This window comes from Neofelis nebulosa, chromosome 10 (assembly GCF_028018385.1).
Source record: "Neofelis nebulosa isolate mNeoNeb1 chromosome 10, mNeoNeb1.pri, whole genome shotgun sequence".
NCBI classification, from domain to species: Eukaryota; Metazoa; Chordata; class Mammalia; order Carnivora; family Felidae; genus Neofelis; species Neofelis nebulosa.
Genome location: NC_080791.1, coordinates 28756431 through 28782333, shown reverse-complemented (window position 1 = coordinate 28782333; position 25903 = coordinate 28756431). Strand labels below are relative to the sequence as shown.

At 41.8% G+C, this 25903-nt stretch overlaps 1 protein-coding gene across 6 annotated transcripts in view; it reads right to left on the bottom strand.

The window, feature by feature from the left end:
* NTM (neurotrimin) overlaps positions 1-25903 on the bottom strand; it is a 946316-nt gene that overhangs the window by 97622 nt on the left and 822791 nt on the right. For all 6 annotated transcript variants that reach the window (XM_058687340.1, XM_058687346.1, XM_058687341.1 and 3 more), the window contains one exon: positions 10023-10148. In XM_058687340.1, the coding sequence (XP_058543323.1) occupies positions 10023-10148 (126 nt within the window). The remainder of the gene's footprint in view (positions 1-10022; positions 10149-25903) is intronic.

Genomic DNA, 25903 nt, shown 5'->3' with positions numbered 1-25903 from the left:
TGAACAATCAAAGCCGTTTTTCCAAGGAATTTTCCTGGGGGAGGTGGGGAATCCATGTCAACTTCTCTGATGAAATTCTTTTCTGGGATGGTATGTGACAGCATAAATAAATCAATGATGGGAGAAAACCATTTGTCTTTCTTTATCATGCAGATGAATGGCCAAATATCTTCAACCACAGTGACCCCAGTGAACCATTCAATAGAGTGCAAAGAAGTGATGCAAGAAATCAGAGAAGGAACACGAGGCCTCCTGAGTGCAGGACAGTTAAAAAACAGGAGGAGTTCTGAATCCCTTATGGAGGAAAGATAAAGTCCAAAGTCATTCCTTTTAACTCTCCATTAGAAGAGAGAAGAGGGATTTGTTTTTCAGGGTAAGGGGAAGGTGTGAGAAGAATCTATCACTGCTGGGGAGCAGCGGGTAAGATGATCCTCCTACAGCAGGAAGAATTACTTCTTCATCATCCCAAATTCAAAGGTGGTGACCAGCCTGAGTGTGCGGTAGTACTTGGGGAAACTGGGAAGTCCAGCCACGGAGAAAGCTAGAGTCTCCTTGATCTGAAAGGAACTAAATTGGTATTCTGTTCATTACTTCACTGTAATGAACTGTCCTGGTTCCAGTAGTAAAAAGCATTTTATACCACTGAGAAGATAAAATATGCCAAATACTACAAGGACACATCAGGGAAACTGAATGGAGTCAGATAATGAAAAACATACACAGGAATCCAGCAATTTCTTTTCATATCTAAAGCTGTTAAAGTGTAAAACAACCTAATAATAACAATCAAAGCCAAAGACATACCATTGTGTGAGCGAATGTTAGTATTTAACATGAAGAAAAAATAAATCAAGTCAGAGAACAGCCACATCACTGCCATGAGTTCCGGTCCAGGTGGAGGCGGAAAGGTGAGAGAGCATAAAACTCAGAAAGGCTGACTCAGTAGGAGAAAGAAAACTCACTGGAGAACTGAGGTAGGGTCAACTCTCCATGCTGGGGCTCTGTCCCTTGCTCAGAGGTATTCATGCAAAGATCCACTGCATGGAGCCACAGATCATTGGAGAGGATGGAATGTCAAGGCCAAGCACAGTGCCCCAAATGGAGTACAGTGTCTGAACAAGAGTGTGGGTGAGTTTACAAGAAGGCTGTAAAAAAGTGGATGACCCAAGGAGCAGAGCCCTGGGCTGGCAGGAGGTCTGAAACTAGAAAGTATACATGTCCCAGAAGATCCAGAAGAAGCAATGGATCAGAAACCTGGCAGGAAATCAATACACTTCAAGAATATGGACTTTGGAGTCAAAAAGACTTGGATTTGAGTTTTACTTTGGCCATTGCATATTTGTGGAGCTGTGTGACCTTGACCCATTAGCCTTACTTCTCTAAGCCTCCCTCTCTCACTGATAAAGCAGCCTAATCATGGGACATGTTTCACACTGCTTGTGACAAGGACATTTGGAATGAAAAGCTTTCTCCAAGCTAGCATGGAAAACTTTATCTAAGCTTGGTGGATGCTAGACATGGAACTCCAAAGCCTTAAGTGATCTCCAGGGGTGTGATAGCCAGAAGGTCACTGTGTTTGTGGTGGATGGGGAGGCCTGCTGAGACCTTCTCGGATGCCAAGTAGAGCTGCCTGCTACAGATACTCATCAGAAATGTGGTCTTCTGGCCTGGAGGGGCTCCCATTTTAAGAAGCCCTTTGCATCTAACTAGCTAGGGCTGGTTAGCATCTGTGGGGAAGATGATACAATATTCTTGCTTTTATGTTTCCTTTTTTGTTCTATCAAAACAATTCTGCATAGTAACGGTCACCAAGTACCAGCATAAATAGCCTGGCTTAGGAGAGTGTGGGGAAGGATGCTGTTAGCAATGACTGAATTCAGCCGACGTCTGATTCTAGAACATTTTTCAAGGGCTTTAAAATAATTTAGTAAAACCACAAACAGTGTCTGTGGTATGCACTTCTGCCCTTGGTTTCTAGGCTGAGGCTTGATTTCATATGTTCTCAATCCAGGCACATTGAACTCATTAATTTCCCCACTAGTCTTTTTATGATTCTCATCTTTGAAGTAGGAAGTTGCACAGCTATAATATTGCTTCAAACCAGATCATAAATTTTAAACTTACAAAAATGCTTATTGACATTGGCAAACTTTACCCTAACTGTATCTATCCAGCTGTAATTTTATGGCTAAAGAGAATTACAGAGTTAAAGAGTCATCTGTAAATGTCTTCCTCAGCTTTCTTCCTTCCCACCTTGGTCTGCTTGTCTGTGTTTAAACCATTTGCTTAACGAGTTTCTAGATCACTTTGCCCCAGACTTGAAGTTGTGCCACTGGTTTATCTTTATCATAATAAATGGCTTTCTCTGTATAGGTTGGGCCTAATACCGTATGCTCTGCTGCTACGCTGGACAGGAGATCTGCCACTTTCAATTATGATGCAATTATTTTTTTTTCCACCATCAATGACCACTGTAATATCTTTTGCAATAGCAATTACTTAGTTCTCCTGGGATAGCTACTTGGGGGTACTCTGGGAATTTTAATCAAGCACCTACGTTAATTAGAAAATGGTGGGGGGGGGGTGAGAGAGGTGCTGATTAAGCACCTTTGAATGTCTATCCATTCTGGCAATTTACTGAGCTTCAGCTTTTGTAAGGATTCAACCCTTTCAGAGAAAAGAATTTTAATTTCCTCCCCTTTTGCTCTTGTCTCCTGAGTGGCAGGGAAGGCAAGATGCTGGCTGGGGCTATGGAAGCTCACATTGTTGGCCACCTACTATGTGTCATTTTGGGGCCAGGTCCGTGGCACTGATGACCACATTTAATCCTCATGGCATCCATGTTAGGAAGGCTTTATTATCTCTGTTTTGCATATGAAGAGTGTTAGGGCTGGTTCTGGGGCAGACCAGTGGGGAGAACATTTTCTTACAAATTCTTTGGACTGGTTTGGGAAACATGGTAGACAGTAAAGAATGATGTGAAGAGATGAAGTTCCTGTATCTTACCCTTTACTCACTAAAGTGACTTTTGTTTTAAATTATGCATCAGGAAGACTAAATTTAAAAAAGGGGGGGTGAAAAATACTGGATCTATCTATAGATTGGATACCTCTTTGTTCAACAATCACTTACAGAACCTGCAAACATCTGGTGCTGTGCTAGGCACTGAGGATAAAATAAAACAGCATAATAACTGTCCTTTGGACATAAGGAGGGCCTTTTGAGCATACAAGTCACTGTAAGGATTGCCATCATTAGGAATATGTGCAAAATGCTATGGGATCTCATAAAAAGGAGTGACTCACTTTGCCTGAAGAAAGCCACCAGAGGTGACTGGTAGCTTTTGACCATGGTCTTAAAGAAAGAATAGAACTCTATCCAAAATGTGCAAGGACGTGATCAAGGAAGACCAGCTGGTGAGTGCAAAGGTAAGGACACCAAAGGTAAATGTCCAGTTGTTAGTGTAACTGCAGCGTGTGGGGCAACTGGGGTCCAGAAACAAATAATGAAAATTCTTGGTGCCACACCAAGAAGCAAGAACAAAATTAATATATAAACACATCTTCAGAAAGATTTATCACTACCCCAATGGGACCCAGCTGATAAGTAGTGGAAGCAACTTCAAATGTAGTTGGACCTGGTCTCAAGGCCCATTTCTTTCAGACAGATGGCCACCTTGTGTCAGGTCACCTCCACCCATGAAGAAATGGAGCCATTAGAGATAACCAAAACTCAGAGAGAGGCCAGACTCTTCATAAAGCATGAAGCAGAAGAATGGAGCTGGAGAATTCACACCTGCCCTCAGGAAGTAGAAAAACAAAGCAGACATGCTGGCCATTTCCCAAACCCACCTCTGGGATGAAATAACAAAGGAAAACAAAACAAAACAAAACAAAACAACTTCTCTTAATTGTGTCTCTTAGATTATCATACTCCAGTGGAAGACAGGCAGGCAGTTGGCAGCTCAGCAGGTTCCCTGGGCAGGGAGTCTGCCCTGAAAAGTAGCCAAAAAAGAAAAAAGAAAAAAAGCAACCCACTGATACCAATGCTTTCTTTTTTCCTCAGGTCCCTCTTTCTTTGGGACTTACACTACTTCCTGGTTTCATAGTATGGGCGACCATGACTGGAGAGTTAATTTAGTCACTGAGCTCCCCCTTGGCTTACTGCAGAAGAGATTTGTGGCCTATATCAATTAATTACAGGGCAACTCAACCAAAATGAGACTCCAAGGGTTGTCCAGAGTTGGCATAGATATCTTTTATAAACATGTTGTGTGTGTGTGTGTGTGTGTGTGTGTGTGTGTGTGTGTGTGTAAGTGTGTATTTTTGGTCCTTTCCTGCTGGGTGATAACCACCTGTGGGTAAGGAGAGGTCTTTAGTTCCATTTTGTCCTCCTTCCCTTCCAATCTTGGCTCTTCTTTGCTGGAGAAGTTTTTTCTCATCTGCCATCCTAATGATCTCTGTGCCACATGGGGCCCCTGATGCTGGTGCTGACAGGCTGCTCATTAGTGCCAGGGTGCTGCAGTCAGCCGATGGCATGCCACAGCTTTGCTCCTGACACTTTTTCACAGAGCTGTCACTGGAGTCATGGCGCCTGCCAGCTCTGGTTGAACTCAAGCTGTGATACCTCCAGTGCCAATTAGTGCTTCAGTGTCCTGCTTGGCTGGGGAGGAAGACCTGTCAGTACTGACAAATGGAAAGGTAGGTGGGTGTGGTGGGGGTGGGGGAAGGAAGGACTCAGGGCATTGACAAGGAGAAGAAAAGCTTCCATCCAAGGGTCACTTTGTCCTCAACAACTTGGTGAGGTTTTTGGTGTCTTTCAAAGCTATGAGAAACAAGGTCTAGAAAAAACAGGTGCCCCTGGACCTCTTCAAGTAGAGAAGGACACCTGAGGTGGGAAGGGAAGAGATTTGGCAGAGAAAGGTTTCTTAGTCCCACAGGTATTTGTCCACTGCTCACACTGCACATTGAAAGGTAAGTGTTCCATAACAGAGGCTAGGTTTGGAGCCCAAAAGATGTATGGCCCTGCTCTTAATTTTGCCCCCAGAGTCTTTATATGGCCCTAAGAAAAACCAATCTATTTCCCACTTCAACTATCATAGTGTCAGGGGCAGGGAGAATTTTTAAACTATTATTTCTCTTTTTCACACTGATTTCTTTCTTTGAATTTTTATTTTTTTAACCTATGAGGAGAAACAAATTTCCATATACAGTTGAAGTAACTTTCCCTGGAAACATCCAGGATTATGTTATGAAACTGTTGGAGCCATTGAGGGTTTAGGCACAATTATGGTTGGGAAGAGTAAGACACCAAAAGGACCAAGAGACTCAGAGAGGCCAGATGAAGAACATATGAGAGTAACACACGCATCAGGAGAGTGACAGCAGTGAGGCAGTGATGAGGGTAGAAAAGAGCTCACTAGAGGATCCAGTTTCAAAGTCACTTGTGAGTCTTCTCAACTTTTTCAAAAGAGTACATGAAAAGGAGTCTCTCCTTCAAGGAGAAGTTAAGACCAGCCACAGCAGGTGTCTCAGTAGGAGAACTTTGGAAAAGCTTGACAATCCTGTGAAGACCAGAGAAAATGTCCTGGAAATTCCCCAATAGAGCTTCAGCAGGAAACACTCAGGTCTCAACAGCAACATCAAAGTGGAGTTCCTCAAGGATCAGGATGAAGTCTTTGACATGGGAGAACAAGCATGTCTCTCTGGGGCACTGATGAAAGTAAGTGCTTGTTCACAGAATCAACAAATATTTCTTGAATGCTTTCTAGGTGATGGACATTGTGCTAGAAGGTCAAGAAACAAAGTGAGATGTGGGCCCTCAAAGAGACATAGGTCTCAAAGAATTCATGAATCAGAAATCAGGACATCTCTGTAAACAGCTCACTGGACCTTTCTGAGCCCCCAACCGACATCTGAGGACAAAGTATTCTTTCAGTAGCCTTGGTAAGGTTTTTATTTTCAGTATTTTGTTTAATGGGAGAGAAGTGGAGGTAGGCACACTGAAAAGGGATGCTCCATTAGGATGTTCAATGATCCTTGATTCCGTAGGTATAGTAGAATCTGCATGTCAGTGATCTGACTCAAATCTTCACCTGAGTTCCATGTTGGGCTCCTGGGGATGTGGCAATATAGGAATCTCACCTTTCTCTCTAAAGCTCCTACAATCCAACAGCAACTGGAGACATAAAAATTTTAGGACACATGGAAGAATCAGAGTAACAGAGAACCTTAAAGGTATTCTTTTTTACATAGAAAGACTAAAGCTTAAGGCTTTGCTAAAATAAATTATTGCATGCCTAGATGGGGACAAAAGACAAGGCACAGAGCCATTAATGGGGAATATGCCCATACGAGACAGGGGCCACTGATGGTGTTTGGGCCCTTGGAGTAGGATGCTAGCATTTACACAGAATTTGGTGAGAGGCCAATAAAACATTTGTGCCCATCCAAATAGAATTTCCTTGAGACAGAGAGAGGAGGGCTCTTCCTTCTGAAAAGACCAAGGCCCATACAGGTGTTAACAAAACATGTACATTCAAAACAAGTGTGCAGAAGGAGGGCAGGTATCTTTACAAAGCTTGTGCACTTTCTTCTTGAACTCTTGGGAGTGGTAAGTTCATGAGGAGAACTAGAAGGCATATTGCCAGTAACAAGAGACAATTACTTCCCATGATCAATGGCAGCACAGAGGTGTGTCTTGGGAGGCCTCACCTTCCTCTACATCTTGGATATGGAAAAGTGGCATTTTATCCATCTGATGTAAAGTGCTAGGCAGATAATTTCATGGACAAGTCCCCTCCATTCTGCTTCTGATCAGATGATCACTCCTGTGTCTGTGTACCAAAATGCATGAGCCATTACTAAAATGGTGGTTAACATTCCTGTTCTCCTTCTCCATGTAAAAAGGGGTCAAGCCTGGGATACACATTCTAAAGAGGTTTGTAGAAGTTTATTGCAAGCAATACCATATGAGTTATGATGGAAGAAACTAAGAGTTTTCAGAAATGTACAAAACAAACACATCAGTCTCGAGGGAGAAAATGCAGTGAAGCCATCAGGGTTGCCTATGTGCTTAGCCTCCATCAGCTATCCTTTCAGGGATTTTATGGGTATGTGTGTGAGAACTGTCCAGATTGAAACATGATCTACCCACACAAAGTAGAACAAAAGATGACAAGAGCTCTTTGCCTTTGGAGGCTTTGCTAAGATGTGACATATCTTTTTTTTTTTCACCAAGGAACCCCAAGACTGTCCCAACTTATTTAAAATAAGTACCCTTTTGGAAATATTTAGGGGGGAAAGATGAAGGTCTTACTGCTAAGGGTCTCCAGCTTCGGTTCAGATCTGGCAGCAGTCCACTGACACCTCTGATCTCCAAATAATCAGTCACTGGGAAAACGGCACCCTGGTGAGTTCTGAGGTGATTAGTTACTGCTTGGCATGTCTCATCAGTTTGAATCTGCGATAGCTAATCTGGACCAGGGATCTGGAAAAGGCTGTTCATCTAAATTACTCTGATCCACAGGTAGATTCAGATTATCCTTCTCCTCACTCCTTGATCCATCTTCTGTTTCCATAGCAGCCAAAACAGTAAAATGGAAGCATCTGGCACAGTCTCAGGTAAAGTCCCCTGAGGCAATGAGTCTGCTTAATGGCCACAAAAGGGGTAAAAAGACTCTAAGGTATGCCAGTGTGAACTTCAGCAAGATAAAAGAAAGAGGGGGCTCCGATGCCATAAGAGAGACAGAAGTAATTGTCAGGAAAAGAGAGAGAGGGGAAAAAATGGAGGGAGAATTGAAATTAATGCACAGATGTTTAGGAGACTGAGAAAGAAAGAGAAAGTAAACAATAAAAAGAGAAAGCATGAAAGGGCAAGACAGAAGGAGATGTACAGAGGAGAAATGTCAGGAGGAGTACTTACAAAAGGACAAAGAGCTGAAAAGCTGGGAGAGGAAATCAGAGAAGATACCAGACAGGAGACAGAGGGAGACCTGCAAGAAGGAGGGGTCCAGTGCCTCTCTACATAAGGTAAAGTGAGTCTACCCAGGATGATGAATGTTCCACAGATTTTAAAAGCACAGAGCGCCCTGGCGTCCAATAGCACTGGGGACAAGCATTAAGCAGTGATGAATGGCGTGCATTGTGAACTTGGAAAGTCTGTCCATTTCGATGGACCCTGCCTCAGAGGTGCCCTAGAGCTACGTTCTCTCACTGATGATCTCATGCACAGTAGAAGTCTCCTCCCAGGTTTTGGGCCAGTCCATTTGTAAGGCCATTCCAAATCGAGAGAACTGCAGACATGTGAATACTCTCTCAGATCCATTTGCTCACAGTGGTAGAGTCAGAAATGGTTGCATGGGATTGCTCCCAGCAATTCAGGCCTAACACACTGAAAATTTCATGACTTCTCTGAGAATCTCCAGCAGGGCAAGTCTGTCTCTTTCTGTGAGAGGAATTCGATATGAGGGCCTACTCATAGTCCTACCCTGATTTCATTTAAATGTCCAAATGTTCTGCCATCTTTAGAAAGAGAGGATGTCTGCCCCCAGGGACAGATGTGTTGCTGGTGGGCAGCTCTCTGGTGCAGCCCCTTATGCAGACTATCTAGTGTAAAGAGAGACGCCTACTCCAAGGTCACAACTCTTCAGGGGATAGCCCAAATTCCAAGGCTGTTCTGCTGGTATAAAAGGTCACCCCCATCTCAACAAAGCATTGCTAAAGGGTAACACTGGCCTCAGAATTCTCCACAGGGTTAGCTGAGATGTTCCACTGGTCTTCAGGCAACTCAGCTTCTCCCTCAGCCCAGCCCTGCTTCCTTCCCTACCCCTTCATAGATGTTGATCCCAAGAGAGCCTCAAATAAATTTCTTGCATGCCAATCACATTGTCAGGGTCTACTTTCGGGGGTCCCAACCTGCAACACCAAGGAGATATCCACTATGATGATTCCTTTAGAATCCTTGAACCTGTAGTACTCAGCCATACACATAACTTCATGCATACATGCATGCATAGACACACACACATACACATTTACTTAAACATAGCTCACATTAGCCAGCAATAAGCACTGAAATGAAGCATCTTTATTCACATATCTGTTCAAATGTCACCTTTTCAAAAGCCTTCTCCAACCGAACCTCTGGTTCTTCTGTCAATGTATACTGCTCTATTTTCTTATTCTTATCACCACTTGTTACATTGTAGATTCATTTTTTTTGTCACTTGTCTCCTGAGAATGGAAGCTCATGAGAACAAAAACTGATATGTTTTGCTTTATTGCTATATCCCCAGTGCTCAGCAGAGTGCCTGGGCTATTATAAGCACTCAGTACATATTTAAAAACAAATGAAATAATTTAATGCATCTTGCATAAAAGCTACCTTAATGATAAATGGCATCTCCCCTTAAAATCTAAAGGTTTAATGTTTAATCCATGAAAGCACAAAACAACACTTAGTCTGGTCTACAAAACATCTAGACATTTAGACAAGGTAAATTTTGCAATTTAGTCACATCTTGAGCTATATTTGTTATCTAAGATTAATCTGAGTAACAACAACAACACCACCACAAAACAGCTCATGGACTAGGGACCAGATATTTGTCAATGCTGAGGAGCCAGACTTGGACATTTTCCTTTTAGGACTATGCCCATTCAAAGTTTTTTTTAAATCCTTATGTGTTGTGTTTTTAGTATCTTAGAACAGCCATCTGGACAATGCCACCAATGATGATTGTTCCGTCATCAAACAAGACCAATAAAGTTCACCCAGAACAGGTTAACACTATTGCACCCAGAAAGAATTGGAATTAATCTCCCCAGCATTCGAGAAACGCTCAGATTTGATTTCTGAAATCTTACAGGACATATTCCTGTCTTGTAGAGATCACCAAAATTCTCTTCAGAGCCATGAGTATACTATTATCAGGATACCAAAAATGTAGGGCCATTTGGATAAAGCCACCAGTGCCATGATCTCCTAGCCATGGCCAACAATTCTTCCATTTCTTCTCTTACCTTTTGGGGAGATGTGTCTCCAGGTAACCGTAGGCTCTGGTCTACCCGTTGCTATGCAGGTGAGGCTGATATTATTCCCTTCATTAATGGAGATATCTGAAGAAATCTCTACAATTTTGGGAGATACTGTAGAGACAAAAAAGATAAGAGGGAAATAAAAATCTTGCTGAAACATTTCTTTGTTGTCTTATAATGATAGTTGGCAGCACAGCCCAGGGGCTGAAATATTGGGACTATAGGAGTAAATGATTAAAAATTAGAGGAATTACCTTAAACATGAAAGAATTATCTTACCTTGAATTTAGCTTTTATTTCTTCCCATTTAAACACAGAGTCAGGGAGTCTGAGTGGGAATGGATTCCACTGCAATACTGCAATAACTGTTCTAGCCTCCACCCGCTTCCTTCTCCACTCTCACCCCCACCCACCTCCGACACACATTCACCAGTCATTCTCCACACCGCGTTCAGAGTCCTCTTTATATAATGCAGTTCTGATTGTACCACATCTCTGCCTAAACACCTCCAGTTGCTCCGTATTGCCTACCTGAAAATACACAATCTTCTTTATGCCAGCATACTAGGCAGTTCAGAATCAAGCATCAATCTATGCTACCTATGATCTCACCTTTCCTTACCCTCCTTGTTATCCCCGACACTATGTCCTTCTTGGCCATCACGCGTTTGGGATCTATATTGTCTCTTGTCTTCCTGGAAATTTTCTGGTCATTCTTTTTTAAAGTTTATTTATTTTGAGGGAGAGAGAGAGAGAGAGAGCAGGGGAGGGGCAGAGAGAAAGGGAGAGAGAAAATCCCAAGCAGGCTCCTCGCTGTCAGCACAGAGCCCAATGCAGGGCTCAAACTCACTGTGATAGCATGACCCGAACTGAAACTGACTGAGCCACCCAGGTGCCCCTCTAGTCATCTTTTAAAGTCCAAATCAAATGCCAGTTGGTGCAGCTTTCCCTACCCCTACTCGTGTCTGTCCTCCTTCAGATACTTAAGTTAAAGCTCTTCTTATCTGTGTTCCCAGAGCACATTATTCATACCTAATGGGGAATCAGAGGGAACAGCAATTAGGCATAACACATTTGGTCTCTTTGTCTCTCTCTATCCTAAATTAATCCCCCAAGGAGGCGAAAGGTTTATTCTAATTGGTAAAATTGCAAGTAGGATCCCACACTTCTTTCAGTCTTTTGTTTTGGAACCAGGCTTCCCTTAAGAAGCTGTTTTCCAGTGTCGTCTTCCTCAGACATGTGACACAGGGGCAGCATCCCATGGGGTCTTGTACACCCTACAGCACAGCCTCCACTTGCCTATATGTATCTGTCTCATTCTTGTGTTCTAAATTAGAAGCCCATTGTTGCTATACATCTAAGCCTAATTCTCTAGTACCATCTTTCCCACTGGTGAATGTGGCATTTAGCTCAAGTATGACATTTGTTTCTCTTATTTTCTAATTGATTTATAAAGTAAGGGCGACATTCATGAGCTTCCAGACTCCAGTTCTTGACACCTATCTATGTTATGGTTATTTGCTTAGCATCTCTCATCCAATAACCAAGAACTTTTTCACAGCCTGAGCCATGACTGAATCATATTTATGACCAGGGAAAAAGCACAACAAATATTTATAAGATGGAATTATAATGATATTCAAGGGAACCACCTTTCCAACCTGCTACATGTTTGTAACAATATCAGGACTGGATTACAAACACATATCAGTTCAGTCTCACAGGCACTAGTCTTAACACATTAGTTCATCATAAATTAAGTGAGCCCTCCATTCAGCTCCCTTAGGGCTCTTCAAATTAGGTTCTTCCCTTGAATAAGCCACCCTCTGAGCCATCAGAGTGTGCAATTCCAGCACACATCATCTACCCAATACACAATGCCATCTGGCTTGCTGGAGATCCCAGGAAACTTAAATGTCAAATTATTTCCTGTCCCAAGGCCAGATGATGAACCCCCTCATTTGAAAATCAGATTGATCGCAAATTTCCATGCTGGACTTTCCTCTTCTGCTTGAACCATTAATCACTCACTTCTAATTGTGTTAGGCTTTCTTCTCCATGGAAACGGGATCATCCAGGTATCTTCTAGCCTCCTTCTTTCCTTCCTTCCTTCTTGCATAGTGTCTTCCACTCCCTTCCCACACTCCACCTTACTGGGAACACTCATTAATAAGCATGTGTTGCACTTTTATTTCCTAATCCCCACACCTTTGCTGCTGATTTTGGTCACTTAGACTCTCTTCTCCAACTATGTATATCTATTGGAATTATACAAGGCCCAGGTGAGGGCCTTCTATAAGGTTGTTCAGATATCTCTACAAAGATGTCACCTCTCTTTCCTGGCAATCCCATAGCCTCTTCCAAGTCATTTAAAATAAACTTGCTTATGTTACACTTGTCTCATCTTTCCAGTATGCTATACATTCTGAGTATAAGATCTAAAGACTTAGTCTACTTTTTTATTTTCTGCTGTCTTGAGTGGGGTGTTATACAAAAAGTAAACATCAATTAATCATTTTTAGATATAAATCCATATTGAGCTTTAGACAGAGAGACAGCATGTGTGTGTGTGTGTGTGTGTGTGTGTGTGTGTGTGTATGAATTTGCACATACACCTGCACTCTCACAACTATTTGATAGGACAGATACAACTATTTGGTAGAAGAGTCAATGTGGTGAGGGCTGGGGAGTGCCCATTGGCTCTATGATCCAGGACTTCTAAGACGTGACATTGCAATTTATGGCTGTACCATTTTAAAAGCTAGATTGAATCTTCTTGGACAGAAAGATAGTTGATGGGTTAATGACTGGACACTTGATTTGCTGACTGTCTGAAGGATCCAAGTTTCTAAGTGCTCTCAGTCTTAAAATCATTTAAACTTGATGTATTTTATTCACTGCTTTAACTGTAACAGTCACTGATTGCACCACCACTCTCCCAACCCATACATTCACCTGGCCCTTGCTCCCATCCAGCTTTGGCACCCACAAAGCTTTGCTTGCTTCCTGGAGGACAGGCAGCTTGCATAATGACTGTGTTGGCCTTGCAGACACGGCTTCAACTGTGCAGGTAAGTAATTTATTGATCTGTAAAGCACTCCGAGATGCTCTGCAAGGGATTATGTCACGCCAACGCCATGCAATAAAATAAAAAATGATGGACTTTGTGAACACAGGGTGATTTAGGGTTTGTAGTTGGAAGTGTGCTTAAAGTACATTTTAAGTGGAAATCAGACTGGGTAATGAATTACTCTTGCTTTGGAAGGGTTTACTGGGAGTTCATTTTCCTGGCTTCTTACATGATAGCTAATCTGCTAATCATACACTAGAGAACAATGGACAGCCCCCAAGTAGAATAGAAGGTGTTTGGGGCCAGAGCTGTCAGCACAGTAAGTATATTAAATGAGACAATCACACCTTATGCTTGGAAGAATCATCTAGAATTGTCTCCCTCCACTAACAGTTGGAAAATATCCAACTTATGGAGTAGAAGTTGGAGAAATGCTTGCTGTCCTTTCAATTCTGCCCAGGAGAGCAGTTCAGAGGTGGCACATGGCCCCAGATAAGTTTGAAAGGCAGACCTTTCATGGTATAGAGCTGTGGTCGTTTGACAAGAGGTGCAATCCCAATTATCAGAACTAAATTGGCATAGTACCTAAGATACTAGGGGATTGAAAGTATCATTTTCCAGGAGGAAACTGCTAGCACACTGTCAGTATTTAAAATTAAATTGAATTGATAAGGATGCACTGTGGTCTTAGCTAATTCATGTTCATAAAAAAGTTCTGGCCAACTAAGATAGGATTATTTATATATTTATTTTGTTTCCATGGATACATTCTGCATCTTACCTCTTCTCATTATGCAGGCTGTTAGAAACATACTAGGATTACTTTGTCTGTCTGTCCTTCCTTCCTTCATCAATATTCATTGATCACTTCCATACACTGGCATTATGCTTAGCACTAAGAATTTAACACTAAACAAGATACAGCCCTTGTCCTCAAGGAGTTACAGTCTAGAGATATAAAAATTGGTCCAGAAGTATATACCTTTAATGTATTGTGACACAGAAGAATAGAAATGGTATTAAGGGAATACAAAGGATAGACACTTAAGCCAGCCTGGAGATGGATGTCATGTCAGACCTTGTGGATGTGTGACACTTAACTAAGCCCAAGATAAGTAAAAGTGAATCTGAAGAGGAGAAGAGGGAAGGCATTGTAGGAAAAGGAGACATAAGAAGAATACTATTATTAAGAGTTTTGTGGCAAGGCATAATTATTAATGGAAGAAGAGCTGCTGACAGAGGCTGGGCTAAAAGTCTTTCAGCGAACATTTGGTGAACAACTCCTATATACACAACTGTGTTGTTGGTATATGAAAGACATGCAGAAATATATAAATTCTGTTGGCTCTCCACTAGCTTACAATCTGTTTGAGGAGACAGTGACTTATGAACATCCTAGAGAGTTGAAAAATAAAGCAAAATTTGTCACAAAATTGTGTGGGGTTGAATATCAAGTGAATGGTACAAATATTCAGTCCTGTAAATTGGGAAAAGGGAGGACACTGCAAGTAGGAGTGTTAGAGTGACTTTGCCTTGGCTAGCAAGTCTATTTTGGATACCAACAAATGAAAAACAGTCACAAAGGCTGAGAAAGTAAAGCCACTTCAAGTGGAACAGGAACACCTGGGGATCAATGGGAAGCAGAAATTCATGAAATGTATGAAGACAAAGTTTATTTACTACAAAAGACAAAAGAGAGTAGTGGTTGAGCTCCTGACTTGAATATGTTCAAACTGGGTAACCTTAGCCAAATTAATTCACCTCTCTGTGTCTCACTTCCTCATCTATGGAGCAAAGCTAACAATACCATGTACCTCTTGGGTTTTTTTGAGGATTTAAGGAGTAAGTTTACAAAGTGGACTTAAAGGAGGTCCTAGCAATTTGAAGTGCTCAATAAGTGAGTTTTAATATTATATGCACTTGGCAAACACATTATGTAGTGTCAATACAGAATGGGTGGTTGATAGATTTTAACTGATTAAAGGAAGAAGAGGATATAAGATCAATGAAGAAAGCTAAAGCCAAATTATGGAACAGCTTGACTAGATCCTAGATTTTCACTCTATTCTATAAGCAACAGCATGTATTTGAAAAATTTTAAAGAAAAAAATCCCTAATATTTTCAATGTACTTTAGGCAAAACAATCTGCAAAAATGTGTCAGACAGAATGAAAGACAGAAATTGAAGTCAAATAAATCAATCTATATTAGAGTGATATTCAAGGCATGGATTAAACTGTTGGCTCTATAAGGATGGAAAGGAAAGGATGGTTTTAAGATCAACGCCCAGGAAAACGCACGGGTACTTGATTGCCAGGAGGGAGGAATTAGAAATAATGAGTCAAGTGTGAATGCCATTTTGTTCAACAGCAGTTAGATGGCTAAGTAGCACATTCCTGGAAGTTATATGGAGATCTTTTGGGGAGGACATTATTTTGATGAGTTAGATTCTGTTTTAGACATTCTGATAGACATGAAGGCAGATTTAACCTTTCAGCAATTACAGTGATGCCATTAAAGGTCTGGGGCAAGGTCCCAGAATAGGATTTGAAAGTCAACAGCAGAGGAGTAATAATTGAAGCTTCAAAAGTAAATGAGATGTGCTAAGAGTTCATGCTTCCTTAAAAAGGCCATCAGCTAGTTTCCACATACATGTATGTAACATCTCTGCTGACTTTAAGTTCTGAACCTAGAAAAAAACACCAATATGGGAACAGGAAGACCAAGAAGTGAAGAGGTTATGTTTGGGAAGGGAGGCAGAAGCCCAGTGATCCACACTCTGAATACAGTTCCACATTTAAAACATTATGTTAAGGTTTAATCTGGCTCTTATTGAATTCTAATTCAGAAGTGTAAATAATTAAATAAGATAATTATTGAAACAGTATTCTAGGGAACTTCCTCATTCTTGGTTTAGCTTCCACTGCCCAGGTGTTAAGTTTTAATAATTATGCCATTAATAAATAGCAATTTGCTGTTTTTAGCACACAGTAGATATCCTATTAAATCCAAATTAAGATGCTTTATTAAGCATTGCACAGTCCTGTGGGGCTGGGAATGCACGTAAGTTGCTTGGACCAGGTTGCTCCCCATGGCACATGCAGATCTGTGCATCCCAGATGGCTCCCTTTACTGCCAGTGGCACTTCTCCTGCCTCTTCTCTGTAGTGAAGATCTGAGATGCCTATGGCAGCTAATGGTAGTTTTCACAGCAAGGGCTGCTTCACTACTAAGGCCTTGAGACCTCTGTCCTTACATAACTAAAAGGACCAATCTGGAACACCCTTAACTTTCCTGGTTTCCAGATCCCACACAGAGACTCTCAGGTGTATGTTAATAGCCTGGTGCATGAATGTGCCATCTAGATCAAAAAGCTGAAGATGCAATCGAGCAGGTGTTGGTTTGTGGACTAATACGTCTTTTCTTTTTTTTTTTTTTTTAATTTTTTTTTTCAACGTTTTTTATTTATTTTTGGGACAGAGAGAGACAGAGCATGAACGGGGGAGGGGCAGAGAGAGAGGGAGACACAGAATCGGAAACAGGCTCCAGCCTCCGAGCCATCAGCCCAGAGCCTGACGCGGGGCTCGAACTCACGGACCGCGAGATCGTGACCTGGTTGAAGTCGGACGCTTAACCGACTGCACCACCCAGGCGCCCCCTAATACGTCTTTTCTTACTGGTCACTGTAGACCAGGGCAAAGTCTCATGCAAAATATAACTGTTAATTGAACTTCTTTTTCTCATTCGGACGAAACAAAGAGATGAGTTGGTCATGGAGCATGAAAACTCCTTCTTTGAGGTCAAAAGCCCTTCATGAACCAGAGCCTGCCTCTCCCTATCCATCCCAAATCATTCTCTTTTTCTCACTCCACTGGCTACCCTTCCTCCTGAAACGCTCACAGGTCATTCATTCCTTGACTCAGATGCATTCTGCTTATCTTTTTCCCTGCTCTTGACCTGGATGGTTTTGTCTTATTCTTTAAATCTTAGCTCCTCTACGAAGCCTTCCTTGATCACCCTTTCTAAAGTGGAACATGCCATACTAGATGGTTACATAATTACCTGCCTCTTCCCAATACAGTAAAACCTTGGTTTGTGAGCATAATTCATTCCGGAAACATGCTTTTAATCCAAAGCACTTGTGTATCAAAGTGAATTTCAAGAACAATTGGCTCAGCTGTGACCATGTGACACTCGGCATCACGTACTACTCGTATTGCAGACACTGCTCGTTTATCAAGTTAAATTTATTAGAAATGCTTGCTCATCTTTCAGAATACTCACAGAACAAATTACTTGCAATCCAAGGTTTTACTGTAAAATGTAAGCTCTGTTGCCTGTTTTGTTCATTGAGATGCTCAGCACATACCATAATATCTGGCACAGCTTTCAATAAATATTTTTTGAATGAATGAGTTAGGGTGTTTTTAAATTTTTTTAATGTTTATTCATCTTTGAGAGACAGAGCATGAGTGGGGAAGGGGCAGAGAGAGGGAGACACAGAATCCGAAGCAGGTTCCACTCCGAGGTGTCGGCACAGAGCCCGACGTGGGGTTCAAACTCACAAACTGCGAGATCATGACCTGAGCCAAAGTCAGATGCTCAATCGACTGAGCCACCCAGGAGCCCTGCGTTAGGGTTTTATTCGAGTGTTTGGAAATGCAAATAAATTGAATGAAATGAACTTCCTCAAGATCTTGAAATGACCCCTAAAGACTCTCAGTATCTATAATAATACTTATAGTAGCTATTTATTAAATACCTGTTGTATAATAGATATTTTACATATATTACTTTATTTTATCCCTGCATTAACCCCACAAGTAGATATTACTTCTAAAGTGCCCCAATGTCCTCATTTATCTGGAACTGTAGAGTCTCCTGGAACATAGGACTTACACTGCCAAAATCAGAAAAGTTCCAGGCAAATGGGGGTGTGTTGTCTCCCTAATTATTTCCTTTCCTACATTTTACAGATGAGAATAATTATATTCAGAGGGATCAAGGAACTTGTTCAAGGGCATACAACTGAAGATTGCAGAGTTGAAGAGTGTTTTTGAAAATGAGGGATTATATGAGTTAGAAAATACAAACTGCATGTGGAATCATGGATGCATACTTTAAAAACCATAAACATACTGAGTACACACATAGACACATGCATGCATTGACACATTTTGAATCTCTGTTGTTCATTACATATTTTACAGGGAGCTTGACTCCATTATTTCATTTAATCTTGACAGAATCCTCTGAGGAATACTACTATTCCTACTTACATATGAAGAAATTAAGTCTTAGTGAGATTTTTGTAATTTGCTCAAAGTTATCCAGGTAAAGCATTGACAGTGGGACCTGAATGTAGATTCTTCAACGTTTTTATTTTTTTTATTTTTTTTTATTTTTGGGACAGAGAGAGACAGAGCATGAACAGGGGAGGGGCAGAGAGAGAGGGAGACACAGAATTGGAAACAGGCTCCAGGCTCCGAGCCATCAGCCCAGAGCCTGACGCGGGGCTCGAACTCACGGACCGCGAGATGGTGACCTGGCTGAAGTCGGACGCTTAACCGACTGCGCCACCCAGGCGCCCCCTGAATGTAGATTCTATATGATCCAAATATATTAAGTCTATTGGAATTCACATTACCAAAGACTGTGACCTTTGCTAAACTCATCCGTCCCTTTCACTCATCATCCCCTTTCACCTCTCTATGTGAATATCTTCATGCTTATGGTACATTCGGGAAAGGGAGCCCTCTCTGCTCATTTGTATATGGTGCTATTCTCTGTCAGAAGAGTGGAGGGGAGGTTTCAGGAGTATATTTCTTGAGACTTCCCACTCTTGCATAAATATCATGTTGTCCTCCCTCCTCCATCACCAGAACCTCCTCATCAGCACCCTCATGTTTAGCTTCTACTAATATGAGCTGAGGCAGGTAGCTGTAGCCTTCCTGGACAGCCTTCCTGGGAGGCAGCACTGTAGTTCCCCCAACCTGTTTCATCCAACCAGGTGTTCCTGGCTGTCTCTACACCATGGCAGAGAAATAATCAATTAAACCCACTGCTGTGTCCACTGAGAACTTATTTGGCTTATTTTGACTTAAGAGACTAGTCAGTCAGTCTTTCCATCTTCTGTCCTTTCCCCCTCCCTTCCTGCTTTCTTTCTTTTTCTCTTTCTTTCTTTCTTTCTTTCTTTCTTTCTTTCTTTCTTTCTTTCTATTTCCTTCCTTATTCCTTCTTTCCAATAAAAAAATTATAATTGAATGCATATTCCAATATTATGGGTTCTGTGGGATTTCTTATCCCTCAATAAAAAGAACCCTAAGCTTTGCATCAGAAGATCAGGTATTAAGACCCGACCCAACAATCACTAGCTGCATAAACTCATGTAAATCATTTAACTCACTGATTTCCTTAATTATATGAATACTATCTTGCTTCTTTAGAATAGATTGCCTATGGATCAGACAAGACTGTGAGAAATCACATTTTAAACATAAAATACTATTCAAAAGTGATTTATTAGTGTTACTAAAAATGTGTACCCCTAGAGGCCAATATGAAGACAAATACAGACATTAAGGGCTGTGGGGGAGGGGCTTTGGTTTTGTGGTGGAGATGGGACCCCCACCCCTTGCCAAAGTGGATGCTAAGCACCAGGTTGATACCTGTGCTAGTGGTTCTGAGGCATCTTTAAGTCAGGATGCTGGCTGCAGCTCAGGATGGGGATGTGCAACAGGACCCCATTCCCTTGCCAGCAGTGAGCTTGCCTCCACTTTCCAGAAGGGAAAGGTCAGATTACAGACATTCAGAATCCTAAATTAGAGGTTGAAATCGCTCTTAATGGCAAAGCTCAGGCAGATTGTTTCATCTTTTACCAGAACCCTTTTGTCATTTCTTATATCTCATTCTTTCTCCTTCTCCATATTAAAACCCTTCATGTTTGCTGGAAAATCATGAAGTCCTGGGAGAAAAGCTAGTGATTTATTCAGGATTAGTCATAAACCACTGGTTCTGAAGTTTGGAATTTGTTCCTTTCAGGATCAGCTGAAATGTGGAAGGAAGTTTTTATGAGTTCTGCTCTCTGACCCAATTTAGTCGTTCCTGATAGAGACGTAGGAGAATAAAATAAACACCATGCATTCTTCACTCTATGCTTTCCTGCTTCTAGGCATATTAGTGTGAATTGAATTTCACAGCAACTTACCTGGAACCATAAGTGCTCCATTATATTTGGCATCATCCAAGAAATTGCTAAGAAGTATCTTTTCATCAGTTGTTTAATGTGGGAACAAAAGGGTATTACTACTAAGCATGATGTGGACCTGCCATCCAGACAGGACTGGTTGTTTTCCAGCGTCCAGCACAATGGCATTTGCTTTTGGTTCAATGTGCATGACTGACTTCATGCTCCACTCACCAAATAGGACCTGATTTTTAGAGACCAGGTCATGAAGGGAGGAGAGACGGAATGGGAAGGGAAGGGAAGGGCCACTGAACACCTTCTATGCTAAGTACTTTACCAGAGCTTGACATTCTCTGCTTCTTTTTAAATTCTCACAGTAATTCCTAGGCATTATCCCCAATGCACAATAAAGACAATGAAATTCAGAGAAGTTAAACAAGTAACCCAAGGTCATCATACAGGAAGTCAGACAACTAAAATTCGCTAAAAATGTGTTTCTAAAAATATCATCTAAACTTTACACAAACTAGAGGTCCTCAAAAACTAAAATAATGCTACCCAAAAGGGAATCAACTAATAGCCTGATTCACTTACATAGTTTTATGAGAATAAAAAAAAAGAAAAAGAGAGAGAGAGAAATCCAAGGCAGTATTACTTTTTATTATTACTCCTGATGGAGGAGAACTAATATTTGTTGAACACCTAATAAATACTAGGCACTTGCCATGCATTTTCCCATTTAATGCAAAACACTGAGGCTTTAAATAGCTAACAATGTGCTCAAAGTCACTAGGCTAGAAAGTGGCAGATCACAGACTCAAGCTTTTTCTATAGGGCTTTGGGTATCAAATGAAATATGTAGGTACAATTGAAATCACTTAGTGAACTGCTAATCATTCCACAAATGAATGCTATTGTGACTGAGATAATGCAGAGTTCAATCAATTAGTGGTAAACAGCATAATTGTCTACTCTAACAATCCAACCCGGAATTGCTGACCGGGATTTCTTTATAGCACACCTATGACATCTTCTGAAATCCATGTTTTCTTCACATGCGTCTCCAAGGTGGCAGTGGTAGGAAGGTTCTGATGCCCCCTGCTTCTAATTTCTGCTTACCAGCAAGTGTCTAGTCTTGTTTTCCCCAGAAGCCAGAGCCTGCCACTAAGCCTCTTCAAGCAGTTTCCTTTGTTCCCTTGCCCTCTGGCATATGGCTATGTCTCTCTCTTCCTAAAGCAAGAATGCAGCTGCTGCCCATGAACTTCAAGCGGCCAGTTAAGGAAAGCTCTAGAACTGTGTCTGCCACTTTGCTCCTCCCCCAGTCATTATCGGTTGCCCCCTGTTCCAGAAAGACTTTTTGCCTAAGCTCTGAAAGATCTCCAGAGAAAGGAGACACAGACCCCATATGACTCAGGACAATGCCTGCCACCCTGGGCCTTAGCTGGAGAAACCCTTTAGATACATTTGAATTTTAGGGGCCTGCCGTTCCTGTGGTGCCATGATGTTTTCAATAGGGGTCCTTTTCCTCCCAATTTAGGAGGAGGTTAGCTAACTCTGCCCCTTGGATGTTCTCGCTTCTACACAGCAACTTGCCTTGTGGAGAGAGGAATGGTCCTTCTACCACACTCAGTGCCATCTCCTAACCCCAGGATAGATTCATACTTCTCCATCTTGTGATGGTACAAGATAACAAGTAAGAGTGTCTGTATAGGTCACCATAATCTCGTGGACTTCTAGCAATGATTCTCTTAACTCACACTCTCCTCTTGCCTTTAAGAGTTGCTCAGGTGTTCAGGTGCCAGCCATTGCCCACTTCTGGGCTGTTCCATCCAGGCCAAATAGAGACAAGGGAGACAGGGGGCAGGGAGGGAGCCCTCACCTCCTGGAGACTCTTGGCTCAGTCCTGCAGAAGGCTGTGTCTCTGGGCTGCCAATCTGCTGGCTGCCAACAGTGACAAGCTCACTTACCTTCTCAGCTGCCGTGGTGGTGACATTGGCACTTTAATTCCTAATTGCCTAAAAGCACTGGTAGTTATGCACTCACACACAGGCTATAAAACCATGTGCAGCAAGGGACTATGCCGACTGCAGTTGGGAGGTAGTGGCGAAGTCCTCCCCACTCCACCCTTGACTGTCGTATGGAATGGATTCTTCCACAGCTGTTGCTCTTTTCCCGAACATGCCTGCAAGGTTGAATTCAGAGGAAGGGAGACAGCCCTGAGGGGAGTTTCTGTCTCTCTCCACCTGAGTACTGCTATCATGTATGTCAAAATGAAAATTTGAGTTATACCCACGTTCCCTGTGACCATCATCTTTGGGAATAATTTAGGCAAGTGGAAGAAACATCTCATTATCTGGCCTTGAATCCTGAAGCCCAGGAAGTGGCCCCAGTGCTGTACAAAGTAACTTGTCAGTTGGTTTTAAACTGATTTCTTGTTCTGAGGCCTTATTGCCACTAAATCCCTCATAAAGGTTAAGGTCTGTGAGCAGATCAAGGTGAAGCCTCTTCCCCTCCAGCATGAGGGGTGGAGATGCAGGCTGGTCTGTTTTAAACTACAAGTTCTCAGTGATTGTGATGGCTCTCTTAATCCCCCTGTGAAATGTCACAGTGCTGGAGCAAGTGAGGGAAGCAGTTGGGGAAAGAAAAAAGTTCCAACATGACCTCTTGTTAATACAAAGCTTGTCAAACACATCACCTAGAAATACCAAATGTCTTTATTAGATTCTTTTATCTCCCCTGGAGATTGGAGGGATGCAACCAGTTGCTTCTTGGTGGAGATGTCATCATCCAGAAACTAATTAAAGGCTATGCAGGAAGCTGGGTCTCTCGCACTCCAGAGAACAAAATGCATTAGCAACCGAAGTCATATATATATATATATATATATATATATATATATATATATATATCAAGTGAACTTTATATTGAAAAGGGCAAGTTGGGAATTTGACAATAACTCTCTTTCTCCCTCATCAGCTCACAGCAGGTAGAAGTGGGCCCATCAGGATGTCAATGAATCTTGACACGAGGCCATCTGCTCCCCCGCATCACTCAGGCAGGGATTTCTCCTCTCTGATACCCAGGGTTGGAAAACACCTGACTGCTTACTATGGGAAATACAACTGCATGGTCTTCATGCCAGCATCTGCCCTTCTCCATTACAGTGCAAGACATGTGCACTCAGGACATTAATTTATCTGTGCGCATCAAGAAGCTTCACTTCTCCTTCTGAAAAAAAAAAAAAGAGGATCTAATAATTATCCTTCTCATAGGGCTATCCTGGGGATTCAATGAGTTCATATGCATAAAGGGCTTAGAACAATACTGTGCCTACAGTGTGTGCTCAACAAAGGATAACAATTTGGCTTATTTGTCATGTTTATTTCATTGTTCAATAGAACGATGTCTCAAACAGAGTTCTGGATTCCACCCCCTCCTACCTGCTCCATCCTGGTTAATGACACCATCATCTATTTACTTGTCCAAGACAAAGACACAGGAATCATCTCTTATTTCTGTCTTTATCTCAATTTACACAACCATTGTTAAGTCCTGTTGGATTTATCTCAGAAATAACCCTCACCATACCTTGATCTCAGTTTCTTGTCTCTTACTTTGCAGGCCCATCATCTTTTGGGGGGTTGTGCTTATACCATTGACATGGGAATTCCATTCCCTGCATCAAAGATGGGATAATTAAAAACAACAACATAATTCAGATTACATCCCCTCCTTAAAAACCTCAATTTGCCCCGACTGCAGTGAAATCTGAAGTTCATACCTGTGTCTCTAACACAGCTGCCCCCTGAGGAGCTCTGACTTTACCATTGACTGTTCTGCCCAGAATTAACTCAGCTCCAGTCCCCAGACCTGTCTTCTGTTCCCTGAAGGTGCCAAGCTGGCTTTTCCCTCACACTTTCCAGTCTTTCAGTTTCTGTTCCTTCTCCAGAAATGCTCTTTCTCCAGATCTCCATATGGTTGGTTTGTTTGTTGGTTGGTTGTCATTTGGTTCTTATTTCAGTTGTCACCTACTATGCATCCTTCCTGACCATGCCATCTAAGATAGCTTCCTATCCCACCCTATTATTCTGCTTTAGTTATTCTGGGATATGCATCTATTTCCTGATATCCTCATTTGTTTGCTATTTGCTGTTTATGTCTTCTCATTAGGATGCAAAGCCCATGAGAACAGAACCACATCCATATCTCACCACTCTCTCCCTGTCACCTAGAATAGTGCACAGCACACAGTAGGGATTATTTTTTTATGGATACATGAACTCCCCTGGTCAGAATTAGTTGTTCCTTTCCTTGTCTTCTTGTGCCCCTTTATTCAAACCCCTCTCATGCAGAATATCATGTACCGTCTTAGTAAATTTTGGCATAAGCACTTAGCACCCTCACTAGAATACGAGACTTGTAAGGAAACATCTATACTATTCTTATTTATTTTCCATGCTTCACCTTTTGTATCCCCCAGCATGGAAGGGTATTCTTTACTTAGAGGCACAACAACTGAGTGTTCATATCTGTTTTTGAATGGCATCATACATATTCTCTTTCCTGTGGCCCCACAGTATTAAAATAGATATTTTTGGTAATAGGTTTGGTGGTCTAATGGGAATGATTAAACTGTTACTGCCACACTGGTGGTCTATAGGAGCACAAGCACGTGCGCGCGCGCATACACACACACACACACACACACACACACACACACGATATACTTATCAAGAATCAGCAGGCAGGGCAGTCGTATTTCCTACTACAAAAATTGTTGCTTGTCAGGAAACCAGAGAAAATGTCAACAAGCTTTTGAGAAGTCCAAGTTCCATATCTTCTTCCAGGGCATGAGGACATCAAAGGAAACAATGGCCTACGGTCTGCTCTTCTTTTACTGAGGTTGTGTTGAGTAACACAGAAAAGCTAAACAAAAAATCTGTCACCAGGCAATAAATTAAAAATAGGTCTGTGCTACTGAAGATAAATCAGTAACTTTAATACTCCTCCCCTGAGCTGGACATCTTCAAGGGACATAGGACAGGTGTCTCCAAGCTGAAGTATTGGTTAAAAAGCTGTCCTTTAAATTACATTTGGGCTATTTCTTTTCTGGCTGCCTGTATTTTTTGTGATCTATCTGGAGGCTTAAAAAGACACACAGAAAAATAAATCTCAGTTCCATTAAGCACACACTATGGACTTGCATATTTGTTCTTATCTCGTGGCCTCCCTTCCTTTCTATCATCCCCCAGTCCCCCCACCTCCCCAATGCCATCAAACGTCGGCACCAGAAAATGTTTACCATTACTCCAGACACTGATACTAATCTAATTCCCTGTAATTGCTATTCATCATCATGTAGGCTTCTTTTCTCTTATAATAAGCTCTAGTGCTCACACCCCACACATTCTATAACTCCAGATATAAACTCATATATGCTTATTTCTAGAATCAGAATGGTTGGCATAGGAATCGGCTTCCATCTACAGTGTCAATCAGAGAACATGGGTCAGCAGATACTGACAAGGGTGCAATGCTATGGGTCTAGATGAGATTAACACAAGTTAATGTACTTGCCTTCATTTGAAATCAGGCACCGCCCCTGCTGAGA